Source organism: Cynocephalus volans, chromosome 6, assembly GCF_027409185.1.
Source record: "Cynocephalus volans isolate mCynVol1 chromosome 6, mCynVol1.pri, whole genome shotgun sequence".
Taxonomy (NCBI): Eukaryota; Metazoa; Chordata; class Mammalia; order Dermoptera; family Cynocephalidae; genus Cynocephalus; species Cynocephalus volans.
Genome location: NC_084465.1, coordinates 15385284 through 15402239, shown reverse-complemented (window position 1 = coordinate 15402239; position 16956 = coordinate 15385284). Strand labels below are relative to the sequence as shown.

Sequence of the window (16956 nt, the reverse complement as noted above, 5' to 3'; positions counted from 1 at the left end):
CATTTATCCTACCATTTCAATATTAACTTTACCTTTGTGAACCAAATAATAGATAAGGGAAAATTTCTCTCTGTAGGAGAATTTCATCTAATAAATAAATAATGAATTAAATAATTACCATATTGCTATTTCACAGTTCTTAATAAAATAATGGATCTAGGAAACGCTCACCAATGCTGTTAACATCACAAAAAAGAGAATCAACTAGATTTTATGTCTCTTGCTGGAAGATGCTATACCATCTATGCACCATTCTTGTTAAAAAATCAAAGTTGGATCTGATCAAAACTCTGGATTAATAAGTTTACAGGAAATACGAGGGTAGAGAAACATGTTAGCATTCATGGGGTTGTAATCAACAAAATGCAGGAAAAACCTACAGAACAAGCCCTTGTGATAAATCAGTTACAACATATAAATCTTACTTGCATCATTAGGAGAGTAGAACAAACTATAAAAAGTTTATCAGAAAATGAGGAAAATTTCAACATTGACAAGATATTTGGTGACAGCAAGGAGTTATTGTAAAAATATTTCAGGTGTGCTGTTAGTATTTTGCTTGCCTTTTGTAAAATTTCTTATCTTATACAGCAATATACTTAAATATTTTCAGATTAAAAGATATGAACTCTGAGATTTGCTTCAAAATAAACCAGGGTTAGGGAGAGAAGTGAGTAAGAATAAAGATAAAATGAGATTGGCCATGAGTTGGTAATTTTTTAATTTGGATGATGAGTACATGAGAGTTTGTTATGCTATTCATTTGAGGTTTTTCATTAATAAATTGACTAGCCATATATTAAATAAAATTCAAACCAACGTATTTTTTGTCTTTTTTTATAGATGGCAAGAAAGAAGTTGAAAAACTTTACTCCTTTGGAGCTTGTGCTCAGCGTTCTTGTGCTTGTGTTGTTTATCATTGCTGTTGTGCTAATTGTGCTTTTAGTCAAAAGTTCTACAGAATCAAAAGGTAATGGGTAACTCTGGGGCTTTCCTTCCATATATTGCTCTTATCAGACAAAACCCTCATCAAAGGTAGGAAAGTAATGCTTTCATGTTCATGGGTGTGAGTGTGTGTGTGCAGGTTGGATGTGTTTGGGGGAGCACTTAACTAAAACTGTACCAGCTCAATAGGTACTCATTGTAGGTTTAAGTTCTGATGCTTTCACTTCCCAATATAATCAGTGCATCACAGGATTACACAATTGTCACTTGAAATATATTTGCCAAGTTTTACTGATTCATTTAAATTCTGTTCATAACCATTCTGATTCTGATAATTGACAAAAACCCTGTGTGAAAAGTAGTCAGATAGGTATATAATCAATTAAAGTATTTTAGGCCACAGTTTGATTCTTTAAAAAGGAAAAAACAACCTGAGTTATTTTATTAAAAGTTTATTGAATTGTTTTATCCCCTAGAAAGAGCTGGATTGTGCTGAGCTCTCCATGATTACTCATCTGAAGCATCTAGGAACAACTCCTTAGGTGGACCAGGCAGTGATGGGCCAGCCTGTGGCTAGAGGAAAACCTTCTTTGCTCTCTTTCCCCATCCCCAGCCTCAGCAATTTCCACTTTTGTGGGAACAAAGTTGTTCCATTCTTAAAATTCTGTGATTCTGAAGATGGAACTAAAACCCCTAAGCAGAAACTGGCACATATATGGAGTTTGTTTAATCCACTCCTTTTAAATTGGAAACCCCAATGAAAAGAAAGCTAATTAAAAGCTTCATTGTTTCGTCTCAGCATCATTATGAATTTATTGTGGAGTGCCTTAAAGAAAGCTCACTGTCTTATAAAATGCATTAAAAGTGCCTTTGCTATTTTACTGATCTTTAAATTTGAAATCAAGGTTCTCTAACCCCTTGGGTAGGTTCTAGCTTCCAGTTTCTAGACAGTTGGGGTCCCTTTATATTTTCTGTCATGTGAGACTTTAATTTACAGAAGAATGCTATTGCTCAGAAGTGTTCTTTGTCCAGGGGGTTGGCTGTTGGCTGAGCAGGCAGAGTTGAGGCTACTGATTAGGATTGCGCTTGTATTCACGTGTTCTGTGTGTACCAGCTGCCGGAGATGGAAGTAAAGGACCAGAGCAGAGATTTGCAGACTTTTCTGTAAAAGGCTAGATAGTAAATATTTCAGATTTTGTGGGTCATGAGGTCTGTCTTAACTACTCAATATTGCTGTTGTAATACAAAAGCAACTATACACAAATAGGTATGGCTATGTTCCAGCAACACTTTACTTAAAAAACAGGCTTTGACCTGATTTGGCCTGAAAGCCATAGTTTGCTGATCCTGAGACTAATGGAAAGTTGGTTCCCACTTTCATGAGCTTCTAATCTAATGGTTGAATCCTTGTTCTTGTACATACCATCTTGTAGGGGAGAGACCTGGCGGTAAGAGGAGATGATGCAGGTGTACATAGAAGTAAGTGCAGTCAGCAGGAAGAAAATGAGGTTTTATAAGGTGAATGCATAAATTTTGAGTACATCAGAGTGAAGCCCAATCAGTAGTGGAGTTAATATCACTGGAGGTGTTGAGAACTATGAGGCTGGTGAATTCCTATGGTATTAAATCCGTCTGATGGTCATTTTATGTTTGCTTTTGGGATAGCCCCAGAGTCTGGGACAACTAGTACCCCAGAGTCTGGAACAAGTACCACCCCTGATTCTGCTGAGTGCCAAGTGGTAAACGAATCGGAAAGGATAAACTGCATCCCTGACCAGTCACCAACAAAGGTTTGAGTTATGGATCTTGTTTTCATTTAAGAGTTTATGCCATTGGGCAGTTCTTTTTTGTTTTGTTTCCATTTTTAAATTCTTTTTCCTATTTGTAACTCTCAGAGAGTTGCTCATATTACGGCCATTAGTGGGTCAGGCAAGTTAATCCTGTATCCATGTTTGTATGACCGTCATTAACTCATGTTTGGTTTACTCCCGTGGCCTCCTGGCATGTCTTCTAAATTCCATTTTTCCCATCTATTCCATTACATGTGTGATTAAAATTTCTGTCTTTAACAGTGACTTCTGTTTTATTTCTACCCAACTCCAGTACACATAGCAATTTATTCTGCATATTGTGTTGAGTTCAAACATGTCACTGAAGACCCTATTTAGCTTTCTTTGTGCCTCTATAGCATGACTTAGACCCTACTCCCATGCAGATTTTAGAGACAGCTCTCTACACTTATTCTAAACCTATCCATTCTAGAAAAGCCTATCACTTTCCACTTCCTTGTTGAAGCCTTTTAATTGCAGAACTCTGAGTTGAAAGATCCCATTGATGGCGGGGAGCAGAAATATCTAGTCAAAAGCCAGATATCCAGCTCAGGAAAGAGATGGTAGATAATAATTTTAAATACTTTGATTTCTCAGGGTTATAATGTCTTGTATAAACATGGGAGAGCAGTTTGAAATGTTTAAAATAAACCTGCCTGCCTTAAGTGACCATGGCAGAATGGTTAAGCTGACAACAGTTTGCAAATAGTGTTTTCTACAGATAATAATACTAATGGCAATCCTTATGATGATATTTGAGAGGTTCTCATATTTTTTTATTCAGAAACTCATAATTTATAGCAAATACATTTGGTAATTCTCTATGTATCACTTATTTATTTGGCTTATGACATCTTTTTCCAAATTCCAGTTTCTTATCAATGTGTTTATAAGGGATTAAGTTTTATACTTTACCAACAAGGATATTGCATTTTGCTAAGATTATTATGAGTCTCTACCCTTAAAATCCCTCTCTGTTTACACACCATCAGTCAAGAGCCATTATGTGGTGCTAGGAGGAGCAGTGAGCTGTAAAGTCCCAGATACAGACTTCAGTTTATGTTTCACACTTCGAATTGGTAGTGTAGCCATTGGGCAAGAGCATGGTGGGGGAGTCAAGGCACTGGATTCTCATCCTGGCTTTGCTTCTGAAAAACTCTGTGACTTGATTACTAAGTCACGTTTCCTTGCAGACCGTCAAATCCTTATCAATGAAATGCAACAGCGTGTTCTCAGATAAATTTATTCATTAAACAAATGACTAGTGAACGTTGTAGTAAACTCTTTGGTTTAAAAATATTTTAGAATAGTGATCTCTAAGGTCCTGGCATTGTTCTCTGAAAATTCACTATAGTCTGACTTCGGGAATGCCTGGATCATGGGAATGGCAGAGATTGCCCATTTAAACAAATGTATGATCAAAAGTCTTTGCTATCAGACCTCACCTTGAGATAAAAGGAAGTGATCGAGTTAACTTTCAAAACCTGATTCGAGATGCATATACTATAAAATAGTCTATTATTAAGACATTTCATTAAGATGAGATTAATTTTATTCATTCACTTTTGTTCAAACTTGCTGCACATAAAAATAGCTAGAGAACATTCTGGTGAATAGAAGGTGGTTTGGAATTATTTTATTATCAAGTATTTTCAACTTCTAAAATCTCTGCTTCTATTTGAAAATGGGATGCTTTTCCTCATTCTCTTGGTTGCCCTTTTATGGAGACTTTCTGGTTCCAACTTCATGTTCACAATGTCATGTTGTGCTTTTACTAAATTTCCCAGGTGGTTCTGACAGGAACCACAGTTTGAGACTTCTGGAGTGAGATGTGTCTGATACAAAGGGCAAAGTTGTACATTTTTCAGAAGTTCTCTAGGTTATTATGTTGAAAGAGATTTTGATGAAAATATGGAGTGTTTTCAGTCTGTCTTTTCATATTATTAAGCATGATTATTATAGTCTTCTTGATAATTCAATATATGGAAGCTTAGAATGTAATGTTTAATTTGGAACCCTCCCAAAAGAAAGGGGAATTGAGAAGACAGGCAGTTTTTAAATTATTCTCACCTTGGTTTTGATTTTCTTTCTACATAGCACTTAACTTCTTTGAAATAATTATCAATAAGTATTTAAGTTATAAAAAGTTATAAAAGAATATATAACCACTATCCAGCTTCAAAAGTAAAATGTTATTTGTAGAGATGAAGTCCCCTGTGTACCCCTGATGAATAAATTTTCCCTCCATCCTCTTTAGAGATAACCACACTTGTGAAGTTGGTATGTATCATGCATTCCTTTGTACCTTTACTACTTACATATATACTTGTGAAGAATAGGTATATACACCTATAACTAAAATGCATTTTTGCAATTTTTTTTTCACTAAACATTTTGAGATTTTTCTATGTTGATATGTATCTCTAGTTTATTTATCTCACTGTAAAATGGTATATCAAAATCATCCTTTCTCTGGTTAATGGAAATTTAGTTTTTCTCCAATATCTTGCACCTAGAACAATTCCAGTGTGAGTATTCCCGTGTATGTTTTTACTTGCGTATGTTGATATTGGATATATATTTTCAAGTTTACTAGCTTTTATTAAATCGATCTCCAAAGTGGCTGTGCTAATTTAAAAACAGCATCCTCAATAACATTTGGAATTAACAGCCTTTTTAAATTTTGCCATTTGAGGTTATAAACTAGTATCCCATTGTGCATTTAGTGCTGATTTGCATGAATGCTACTGAAGGTGAACATCTTTCAGTTATTGCTTTTCTGCGAATTTCTTTTCTGCTCAATTTCATATTGAGATGTTTTCTATCTTTTGATCTGTACAAGCTTCTCATTTGTTTCTTCACTGTATTCTAGATCCTAATTCTTATTTTTGTCATATATGTTGCAAACATCTACTGTTATGAGGCTTTGATCACCTGTATTTTATGCTGTCTTGATGAACAGGTTTTACATTTTCATGGAGTCAAGCTTATCAACATTTGTGGTTTGTGTTTTGGTGTTTATATATTCCTATATTACATCATATTTCAAAATTTAAAAAGGTTAAAGGCCTAAATGCAAAATGAAAGTTACAAAAGGATCTAATATAGTAATAATTGACTTATTTATTATAAATTTTTTCTATAAATTTTCTTGGATTTCTACCTAGACAATATCATGTCTGGAAATAATGATTATCTTCATTCTTTTCAGTCTTATAAATGTTTTTCTTTTCTTGTCCTATTGTAATTTTTTTTTTTTTGGTGGTTGTTATATTTTATTTTATTTTTTGTCCTATTCTATTATTAGAACCTCTAATATATTTTTAAGTTATAAGCAGTCATAGGTATGGGTCACTTGGTCTTTTTTTCTGATTTAAAGGAAATGCTTCTATCATGTCATCATTTATTTAGTAAGATGCTTATTGTAGTTTTTGGTGGATACCCATTATTAAACTAAGGAAATTTCTTTTTTATTACTAGTTTGCTAAGAATTTTATCATGCATAGTTGATGAATTTAAATGATTATGTGGTATACTTCCTTTAATAAGTTATTGTGAGGAATTACACAAATAGATTTTCTAATATGAAGGGATTCTTGTATTTCTGGGAGAAACAAGACTTGGTCATTATTTTATATGTTGATGATTTCTGTTGTTTATGCTGATTGTGTTTTTCTTTTATTGTTTTGCATTTATGTTCATGGGTAAGACTGGGCTTTAGTTTTTCTTTTCTTTTTTCTTTCATGTCTGCTTTTGTTATAAGATACTTCCTTCTTTGTTTCTTTCTCTCTTTTAAGCATTAAGAAGCATTGGGAATTGGAGGAGGGTAAGATTTGGGTAGAGCAGAGCTTGATTGGGTCTTAAACAGCGTCTTCAGGGTCTGCTTTCTCTCCATCTCTGAGTTCAATCCAGTTCTCTCCTGTGTTGGTGCAAGGGCCTAAATATATACATTATATAAAAAGTAAAACATCTTTACATATTTTTGTGTACTTTATCTATCAATTACTGCAGGAGTTCTTTAAAAATATTTTACCTTGTGATTGTTTAAAATTTTTCTGTATAAATTTTGAGTCTTTATTGTTAGTTGCATACCAAGTTTGAACTGGATATCTTCCTGGAGGATTAAAACTTTTATCATCATGTAGTGACTCTGTGTCTCCCTATTACTGAATTTTTACTTAAAGCCTATTTGTCCGATATTAGTATGGCTGTACTAGCTTTTGGTTATCATTCCTCTCACATATTTGTGTTCTCCTTTTACCTGCAGTGTTTTTGTGAGTTTAAGTTTTGGATGTATCACCTATAAGAATCTTTCTAATGGATTTAGTTCTTTGTATGTAATCTATCTTTGTCTTTTAATTATTTAAACCACATGATAACAGATATGACGCATTTTTTCTAAGGTCCTATTTTGTGCTTTTTGTTTGCTCTGATTTTTATGTGCTGCTTTCACTCCACCCCCTGCCCCCATCAATATGTTTTCTTTCCTTATATTTTGAAAGGAGGATTTCAACACTCCCCCCACCCCAGTTTTTCCCTCAGTAGTGTATTGGTACTTATACATTCTATATTATTTTAGCAGGTTCTCTTACATTTTAATTCTCATATGCAACTTAAAGGAGTATTTTGTGTCTTGAGTCTAATTCCCTTTGTGTTCCTTCATCCTATTCATGTCAATATTTTTCATAGCTTCTAAAACTACTTTCCTAGGTTTCTTATACTTTCTGCTCCCTTTTTACATGGATCTTACTTTGCTTCTCATCCCGCTTTTCCTCCTAATTGCTTAGCTCTCCAGTTGGCCAACAGAGAGTGTTTACTTTCCTTGACGCTTTGGCCGCTCTGATCTTTGCCCTTTCCAGTTCAATGAAAAAAATGTTAAGCTCTGGGCAGTGTCCAGAAACCATTCTGCTTAACACCCTTTTCAACACCGCAGTCTTTCTTATTAGTTATGTTGTGGTTTCGTCAGAGTGGATTTTGAAAGGAAATAACAAAAACAAAGCTGCTGATTGAAGTTGAGTTCACAGTGAAAGCTGATCCCACAGCAAGAGAAACCATATAAGGACATTGTTTTTCTCTCTTAATATTGGCTATTAATGAAAAAAAAAGCATTTGATTAAATTTAATTGTTCATATAGCTAAGTAAAAATTTTTTTCTCATCATGGGCAAGGCATTGCTATATCTTCCTGAAAAATGTGCTTAGAAAATATTCAACCCAGAGATTAGGAAAAAGAAAATGGACAGCAAGAGAACAAAGTTTGGGGCTTGCCTTCCCAATAGCTTAGTAACCTTAGGTTACTAATGTTGTATATATGTCACTTCATTGTATATGATTGTATATATGTCACTTCACCTCTGTGAACCTTTTCTCTGAGTTCGTTCTTCATCTGTAAATGGTGTGGCAGGATGTATTAGTTATCTCTTGCTGTATAACAAATTATCTCCAAACTTAATGGCTTAACACAACAAACATTATCTTCTCATAGTTTCTATAGTCAGAATTCTAGCTGTGGCTTAGGTGGGTGCCTGAATCTCAGAGTTCCTGCAGTGAAGGTGAATGTGGAGCTTTTCAAGCTCACTCATGTGATTGCTGGCAGGACTCAGCTCCGTGGAGGTTGCTGGACAGAGAACATCATTTCTTTGCTGGATACTAGCTGGAGACCTCTCTCAGTACCTTGCCATGTGGGCCCCTCCACAATATGACAGCTCACTTCTCCCAGAGCCAGAACTCCAACAGAGAAAGTGAAAGAGAGCAAGCAAGACAGAAGGCACAATCTTTCTGTGATCTAATCTTGAAAGTTACATCCCAGTATTTTCTCCAGTTTCTATTAGTTGCAAGTCACTAGGTCTAGCCCATACTCAACAGGAAAGATTTCTTTGTCCTTTTTTTCGTGTTTAACAAGATTCCTTCTCCCAAGTTAGTTGGTGTGAGAAAGGGATTCTATTCATTTTGGTCTCCACTTGATTCAGTCACTAGTTGTGCTATAAGGCAGGCATGTGTCTTAAGTAGGAATTAGAATCTATTTGGATATCAAGGAAGGATTACTTTCTGCCTTGGGAGGAGTTGAGAGATTGACTATATGTCACATGCCACATATGTGTCACACACACATATGTAATACATATATTTAAAAGTCAAAGCAAAACTGGTTTGATTTGAAACGTTCTGAATAAAGTTGATTGTGAAGTCTTTTTTTGTTTTTAAATGTCAAAGCCAATATAAATGAAGCTCCATTTGTAATTTTGAATTATTGGTTATATAACTATATTATAACTTAGAATATTTAAATATGTTTATCAGTTTTATTGTGATGAAATGTATGGAATGTGTTATACTGCTACATAGCAAGGACACTGGCCAGAAACACTGATTGTGAGTAGAAGCTCTGCCATTGCTTGGGATAGAGCTCAATTTCTCCAAACATCAATTCCCTTATTTGTAAAATGAAGTTAATGATACCACAATCTCAAATTAGATATTTTGTGCTTTGTAAATGATAGTGTTCTACAACCAAATGGAGTTACTTTGACCAACCTCTTATTTTAGGCCACATGTGACCAGCGTGGCTGCTGCTGGGTACCTCAGGAAGCTACAAGTGTCCCTTCGTGCTACTATTCCAAAAATAATGGGTACCAAATGGAGGGAGATCTTGTAGACACAAATGCAGGTAAGCCAGGCTCTGCCATGAGGCAGGAGGTCCAGACCCTGTGGAGGTTGGCTTTGAATCCCTGGAGAAGAGCTGTGTCAATATGCTGCAGGGCCACAGTGCTGCATGTGACAGAAGGTGGACACTGCTCTAATCAAAGACTAGAATCTATTTTGCATCAAGGAAAAATCACTCTTTGCCTTGGGACTTCAGAGATCATGTTCTATTATGTACCTTTTTGGCCTGGGCAATCTTTATGACCTTTTTGGTCATCAAGTTTATCACTTTTAAAATGGAGAATTTGAACTCAGTAACCTGTGGCACTACTTACAAATCCAATTTTATGTAATTTTTTTGGAGTGGAAATAATTCCAACGTTATGAACATGAAAGTTATATAGTCAGTTTCATCATTCGCGGACCAAACATCCCCTCTTCCCTAAAATGCAGATCATAGGAATGAACATTTTGGGGCTAACAGAAGGTGACACTTTGGGGAGGCTCTTAGGATAACGAAGAGGCATGTTCCTCTTCCAGATGCTGTTGGCCTCATGGGCTGTTCTAATAAGGTCTCAACTCTCCCTGTTTTACCATTTAATTAAGAAGATGGCATCAATCTATATGATCACCTGTAATGTAATATGAAAATAACTGAGAATCAGTAATGTGTATATACTAATGGGGGCTGAGAACGTAAAGGATAGCTGATTAACACAGAATAACTGAGTGGCTGGTGGAATGAGAGTTAAGCCTTTTGGTGGAGGTTTTTAATCAGATTTTGTGGAAGAAAGGCATAGGTTTTTAGATAAGGTGATGATAGTACATAGCTTCAGGATCTGGGCTAAGACAGTGTGTGTATATGATGGGGTATGTATCTGTCTCTTCGCTTCTTTTGGGAAATAAAGGCTTTGCATCAGCCACTTTGACATAAAGCTTAATTTTTATGTGGCTACTACTTGTGAATTTACAGAGCCAGCTGTGAAAACCTTTTTCCTCCTACATCTTAGGATTCACAGCCCAGTTGAGAGGTCTGCCTTTTTCATCCCCGTTTGGAAATGATGTTGACAATGTCCTTCTCACAGCAGAATACCAGACATCCAACCGTTTCCACTTTAAGGTTGTAGTTTGTTAATTTTTAAAAAATCTTTTTGAGAGGCTCTTGTTTCCTACCTGATGACTGCAGTTACTGTCAAACAGATACTTTTGCTAATGGAGGTATTTTTCTCTGCTGTCATTACTCTTATTTAACACCTGTATGTTGAAGGCTTCTATAGCCTGCCTTCAGTGTGATAACTTTCTAAATGTATATTATAGAGTTTACTGGCAAGTTTTGGCTTTCATTTATTTGCCCTAGATATCATGTGAAATGTAGTAGGGAGGGGAAAAATTATCACAGCTTTGAATATTCTAGGGATAATCTATCTCTGCAGACTTGCAGTATATATCTATACCTAGAGACTAACTTATGTCCAAACGCTAAACTTTTGAATTTGGTAACATAATGAGTACATCTACCTTAGACGTAATGCCGGCTCAATCAGTGCCTGAGCTCCTGTACCATAAGCACAGATATTGGGAAGCGCTGGTGTTGGTGGGGACACTTCTGTTTTTTGAAAAACAGAAAAGTTTTTATTTTGGCTTTCTTTTTATTAATCCCTCTGCACAGTTGACTGACGAAACCAAGGACAGATATGAAGTGCCCCATGAACATGTGCAACCCTTCACTGGGAATGCTGCTTCTTCCTTGACCTACGAAATTGAGGTCTCCAAACAGCCATTTAGCATCAAAGTGATCAGAAGAAGTAACAGTCGTGTTCTGTAAGTTTGGGAAGTCTATCTGTGGATCAGAGTAGAAAGTTTACACAGAAGGGAGGTCTGAAGGCTGAGGAAGGGTGCATTTCAATAATGTTCCCAAAGGTCATGGTCCTACTGCTGGTGACCAGACTCTATCTCCAAATGTGTGTTTTTTTCTGACTTACTTCCTCTTTCTTCTTGCTGTTTGCACATTTTTTTCTTTTTCTTTTTCTCTTTCTTTCTGCCATCTATCTAACTACTTGCCTAACAGTAAATAGTTACTAAACATCTACTGTCATGTAAGTATAGTGTTCTGGCCATGTAGTAGGATGTCTGGGGGACAAATAGAGAAATGTACCACATGGTTACTTGCCTTCAAGGAGTCATGGTCTCTCTGCATCCATGGAAAAATGTCACCAGAGGGCAAGTGAGACTGATTAAATGATAAATTAGATATTTTGAAAAGAGCACTTTTTAGGGCCGACCCTGTGGCGCACTTGGGAGAGTGCGGCGCTGGGAGTGCAGCAGTGCTCCCACCGCGGGTTCGAATCCCATATAAGGATGGGCCAGTGCAGTGACGTGTGGCCGGTCACAAAAAAAATAAATAAAATAAATAAAATAAAATAAACCCCAGCTCTTTAAAAAAAAAAAAAAAAAAAAAAAAGAAAAGAGCACTTTTTAAAGCAGTTGTGTTCTCTCCACCCCACTTGCTTCCGTCCCTGTGTTCTCCACTTGTGTCTAGGTTTGACTCCAGCATCGGACCCCTCCTGTTTGCCGATCAGTTCCTGCAGTTCTCCATCCGACTGCCTAGTGCTAACGTGTATGGTCTGGGGGAACACGTGCACCAACAGTACCGGCATGACATGAATTGGAAGACCTGGCCCATATTTAACAGGGACACAACCCCCGATGGGGTAAGCTTTCAGATGGGCCCCTCCACTGAATATCATAGCTCTTTCCTGAAGGTCACCTACAGTACAATGTAGGGTTAAGAGTAAGATTCTAGGGTGAAACTGCCTGGGTTTGAATTCTGGCTCTGTGCTTACCAGGCATGTGGTTCTGGGCAAATTACTTACCTCTCTGCATCTTCAGTTCCTCATCTGTGAAGTGATGATAATGTACTTATTTTACAGGGTTGTGATGAGGATTAAACGAACTGATAAATGAATAAAAATTGCTAAAATTGTAAAGCACCTAAAAGAATGCCTGCAACATAGAAAGTGCTCAATAAATGTCAAGTACTTTAAACTATGTTTCCCTTTTGAGCTAACCAGTTGTGGAGAAAGTGTTATTAATACCTGTACTCTGAGCAAAACTTGATGATGACTCTCCACATTTTCAGGTTAGCCTTTAAAAAATCACTGATTTACCAAGTTTGTCAGCAAAAACTTGAAAGAACAATGGTTCTAGTAACCACTATTCTATCTATAATTCTACTATAAGACCAACTTTTTTAGCTTCCACATATGAGTGAAAGAATAGACAGAGTTTTGTTGTTATTGTTTTGCTCTTTTTTAAATTTGCTTTTTTTACATTTGTTTGACTGCAAAAACTTGAAAGAACGTTGTTTTCTAGGTTTAGCAATACAGTATTGCAGGGGCTTTTCTGATTAAGCAGAACTGGTGGCTGGATGAAAGATCATAGCAATTATGTACTAAGCAACTATTTTTATGTATTATTTCTATTTAGCAAGAGACACTAGAAAACCATAAGAATAATTTCCTCATTTAAAAGACAAAACTGAGATGACCCAGAGAAGCCAAATTAATAGCTCAAGGTAAAATAGTTTGTAAGTAATAGAGAAAGGATGCAATCCCCACTCTATCTAATTTAAAGCCCATACTCTCTACTATACATATGCCTATCAGAAAAGCAGAGAAGCTGCTGAGTCAGAGTAGCTCACCTAGGAACAGCTGGTGATGACTGTTTACTCAGATTCTTACTCCTCAAGGGCACATCATGGGTATCATCCTATAAGCTTTCAGTCCCTTCTTCCATTTATTGAATTAGAATCTTTGTTTAACTAAGGTGCCTAGGTAATTCATACGTACACCAAGTTTTAAGAAACACTGTTCTAGAGCAGTGATTCACAAATGTGACTACATATTGGAATTATCTGGGGGAATAAAAAAAAAAAAAAAGAGTTTCTGCTTCCATCCCCTGGGATTCTGTTTTAATTGGTCTGGGGTGCAGTCTGGGATAAGAACTCCTGTTCCAGAGTCTAGAAGACTAGCCTAGACTAGAGCTCTATCTAGTTGCCTGATTCATACTAAAATTTGATGGAGCTTTTGCAGATAAGGTTAAGACAGGCTTCTTTGAGAGGAGAGTTTTTTTTTTTTTTTGAATTACGGTTTCAAAATTCCCATCCTCCCACCTTCTCACAAATATTACAACCTCCACATTCTTACTAAATGAATGGTCATAACTGGCTCATTCTATAAGAAAACACTAGTGCACTTGGTTAATTAATATCAACCAAATATAGAGCCCATCTTTTAAGATATATTTGTGTCTTTATTGACCAAGAGTTCCCTGTCAATTACTCACATGAGTAAGATTGATTTCCTAAGCTAATTCAGCAATGTGATGTTTAGACTACTTGGTTGTAAATTTCTGGTTTTTAATTCTATTTCTGCAGGATGGAACTAACTTGTATGGTGCACAGACATTCTTCCTTTGCCTTGAAGATGCTACTGGACTGTCCTTTGGGGTGTTTCTGATGAACAGCAATGCCATGGGTAAAGGGTCAAAGGAATATTCATGAAAAAAACAGACACATGAGCCATTTTTAGTCCCTTTCTTATAGTACTGTGATAAAAGAAATAGATCCCTTTCAGAAAGACTAAGCCAGAGCTTAGGGTCATTCTTTCGTTGTTCCATCCCTCCTTCATTACCTGTTGACCCATGTTACCCCTGTGGAGGAGATTCTCTCCTAGCTTATGATTGGCCTGAATCTGGTTGCTTCTCTTGGAATATTTTCTACTGTAGAGTTAAGAAAGCTGACCTTTCCCCATAATCTACTCAGAGACTGTTTTTACCAATTTGCCTTCTCCCTCCTTAGCCTTTTATTCTGTGTCAATGAATCATCACAGGGGAAGAGGAGATGTATCAGCATCTCCCATGGTTGGTGGTGGGCACAGGATACCGATCTCTACCCTCTTCTCAACTGAAAATCACTGGATTAGATCAGTGTGATTTATGGATGGTTCACAGACTGTCTCAGATCTACAGTAAGATGAGAATAGAAACCGAGAGTAAACATTGCTGTAAGATCCAAGTGCATGCGTGAACTTTTTTCTAGTAATTCATTTTCATGCTGTTTTACAAAAGTATCAGTTTCAATGAATTAGAAATGTAAGAAAAAGATGATCTTTCACTATAGATTGTTTGAGAAGCAGTCTAGGTGATCTAAAGTAATTCTGGGAAACCTACCAGAATCTTAGATGATTAGAAGGTACTTAAAATACCCATTAGCCTAACAATAGACTAAGATAATACAAGGACTTTATAGTTTCAGGTAGTTGAAAGGAACACAAACACAAGCTGAGTAAGACTGAATGGAAAAGGCCACACCATCCTAGATACTCTGTTGAGTACATTTCAGTAGCTCTCGAGGCCTTTATCTCTAGATGCAAACCAAGGCTATAAGGCAATTTCTGAAAATGGTGATTGGAGCTTAGAGTGATTTTGAATTTATGATATAATTGCTGACATTTTTTTAGTTCGACTCTTACCCGATGTGAGATTCACTGAGGATAGTACCTCGGTATGTCTAGCTGGGTTATGGCATCCCAATAATGATGGGTTACGGTGTGGGGACAAGTTCTGTGGTTGTGAAAGTTAGGGAGGAAAAACTTTTCTTTTACCTTTATACGTTTAATTTTGGGGGCTTGCAAATTAAACTGACAAGAAGACAGATTAGCAAGAGAAAAGACAGAGTTTATTTACAAGTGCAACTTGTATACACAAAAGTGCTCAGTGGTGAGTAACCCAAAGGGATGGTTAGAACTTGGGGCTCATAACTATCTTAATAGGTGAAAGGGAAGGGGACAGAGATGCTATGGGAAAACAAAGGACTTTTAGAAAAGGTAAATGGGCCCTTAGGAGAATAGATGGGAGATATGTTAGTCTTCCGACAATGGCTGTTTGGGTATGGTGCTTGTTGTCTCAGAGAAGACAATTGAATTCTGAGTTCTTTTGGGAGGCTCTGCTTTTGGCAGATCAGGGATTTCAGTAACTTAAATGCTTTCAACCCAAAAACAGTTTTAATGCTATAGTAGCTTATTGTGGACCTCTTCACAGATCTGGTTGCTTTTTCATCAGAGCCTGGGTCCAGGTACAAGGAGCTAAGGCATTCTAGGCATCTATTTTTGAAGTCTGTCAGAGCAAATGCTTCATCTCCCATGTGTTGTGAGGGCAGATCTCCGTAATCAGAGTTTGTCCATTTGTACACAAAATGCGAGGCAGTGGATCATCTTATTAATGTTCAGATGGTTAGTGATCCTCTGGTCCAAAACGTTGTAGTTATTATTTTAGAATACGTTTTAATTTTTATTTTCTTCGTTTTTAATCTTTCAAGAGGTTGACCTCCAGCCTGCCCCAGCAGTCACTTACCGCACCATTGGGGGCGTTCTCGACTTCTATGTGTTCTTGGGAGACACTCCAGAGCAAGTTGTGCAAGAATACCTAGAGGTAAACTTATGATATTGTGATTAGGACAGGAAATCTGAAATAGCAAGTAGTTAAAAAAAAAAAAGGAAGTTAAGCATGCAAGACTGACCCACGAAAATCTGCTATTACAAATTTGAGACATTAAAGAATGGATTTCATGGACACAATAAAAACTTGCTTTGTAGCATTTTTAAGTTATAAAAAGGTGATAAAATATAAAGATGACCAAAACACGGCCCTACTCTCAATGATTTATAAAGGTGCTGGCAAAACAGAATAACTTTCTAATACCAATAAATCAGTGAGTTGGAAAATTGAGCATATTTTGTGCCTCAAAATCAATGCTTAGAAAAAGTTTTATTTTAAAGTAGAATACTTGCTTACTTTCATTTCTCGTATTTCTTCCAGCTCATCGGACGACCAGTCCTACCCTCATACTGGGCACTTGGATTTCACCTCAGTCGTTATGATTATGGAACCCTAGATAACATGAAAGAAGTCGTGGAGAGAAACCGTGACGCACAACTCCCTTATGTAAGCAAGCCTTTATAAAATTCTTGAAAATGAAGGAAATTCCCTTGAGGAATAAGAACAACTGTTTATACTTTCTTTCTCTGAGTGGTTTTATGTTTTCATTTTTGTAATGAAAGATTTTTATATATTCGGAATACTAGACTTTATAATTTTTACTTTTTTTCCATTGTACATGTTTATGGGGTACAGTTTATTGTTTCAATGCATGCATCTATTGTATAATGATCTAATCAGAAAGCTAAATAGTTATAATTTCTTTGTGGTTATAACATTTAAGATCCTCTTTCCTGGCTATCTTGAAACACACAATACAAAATTATTAGAATATTATTAGCTACTGTGACTATTCATAATAGCCAAGAGTTGGAATTAACCTAAATGTCCTTCCACAGTTGATTGGATAAAGAACATGTGGTATATAAACACAATGGAATACTACACACCCATAAAAAATAGTGAAATTCTGCCATTTTCAGCGACATGAATGAGTGGGGAAAAAATTATGTTAAGTGAAAAAAGCCAGGTACAGAAAGAGAAAT

At 36.3% G+C, this 16956-nt stretch overlaps 1 protein-coding gene across 1 annotated transcript in view; it reads left to right on the top strand.

The window, feature by feature from the left end:
• The first annotated feature begins 843 nt into the window (after window positions 1–843).
• MGAM (maltase-glucoamylase) overlaps window positions 844–16956 on the top strand; it is a 62103-nt gene continuing 45990 nt past the window's right edge. The window contains exons 1-9 of the mRNA XM_063098774.1: window positions 844–970; window positions 2611–2735; window positions 9320–9440; window positions 10426–10535; window positions 11085–11236; window positions 11955–12126; window positions 13851–13950; window positions 15792–15904; window positions 16292–16417. Of these exons, the coding sequence (XP_062954844.1) occupies window positions 844–970; window positions 2611–2735; window positions 9320–9440; window positions 10426–10535; window positions 11085–11236; window positions 11955–12126; window positions 13851–13950; window positions 15792–15904; window positions 16292–16417 (1146 nt within the window). The remainder of the gene's footprint in view (window positions 971–2610; window positions 2736–9319; window positions 9441–10425; window positions 10536–11084; window positions 11237–11954; window positions 12127–13850; window positions 13951–15791; window positions 15905–16291; window positions 16418–16956) is intronic.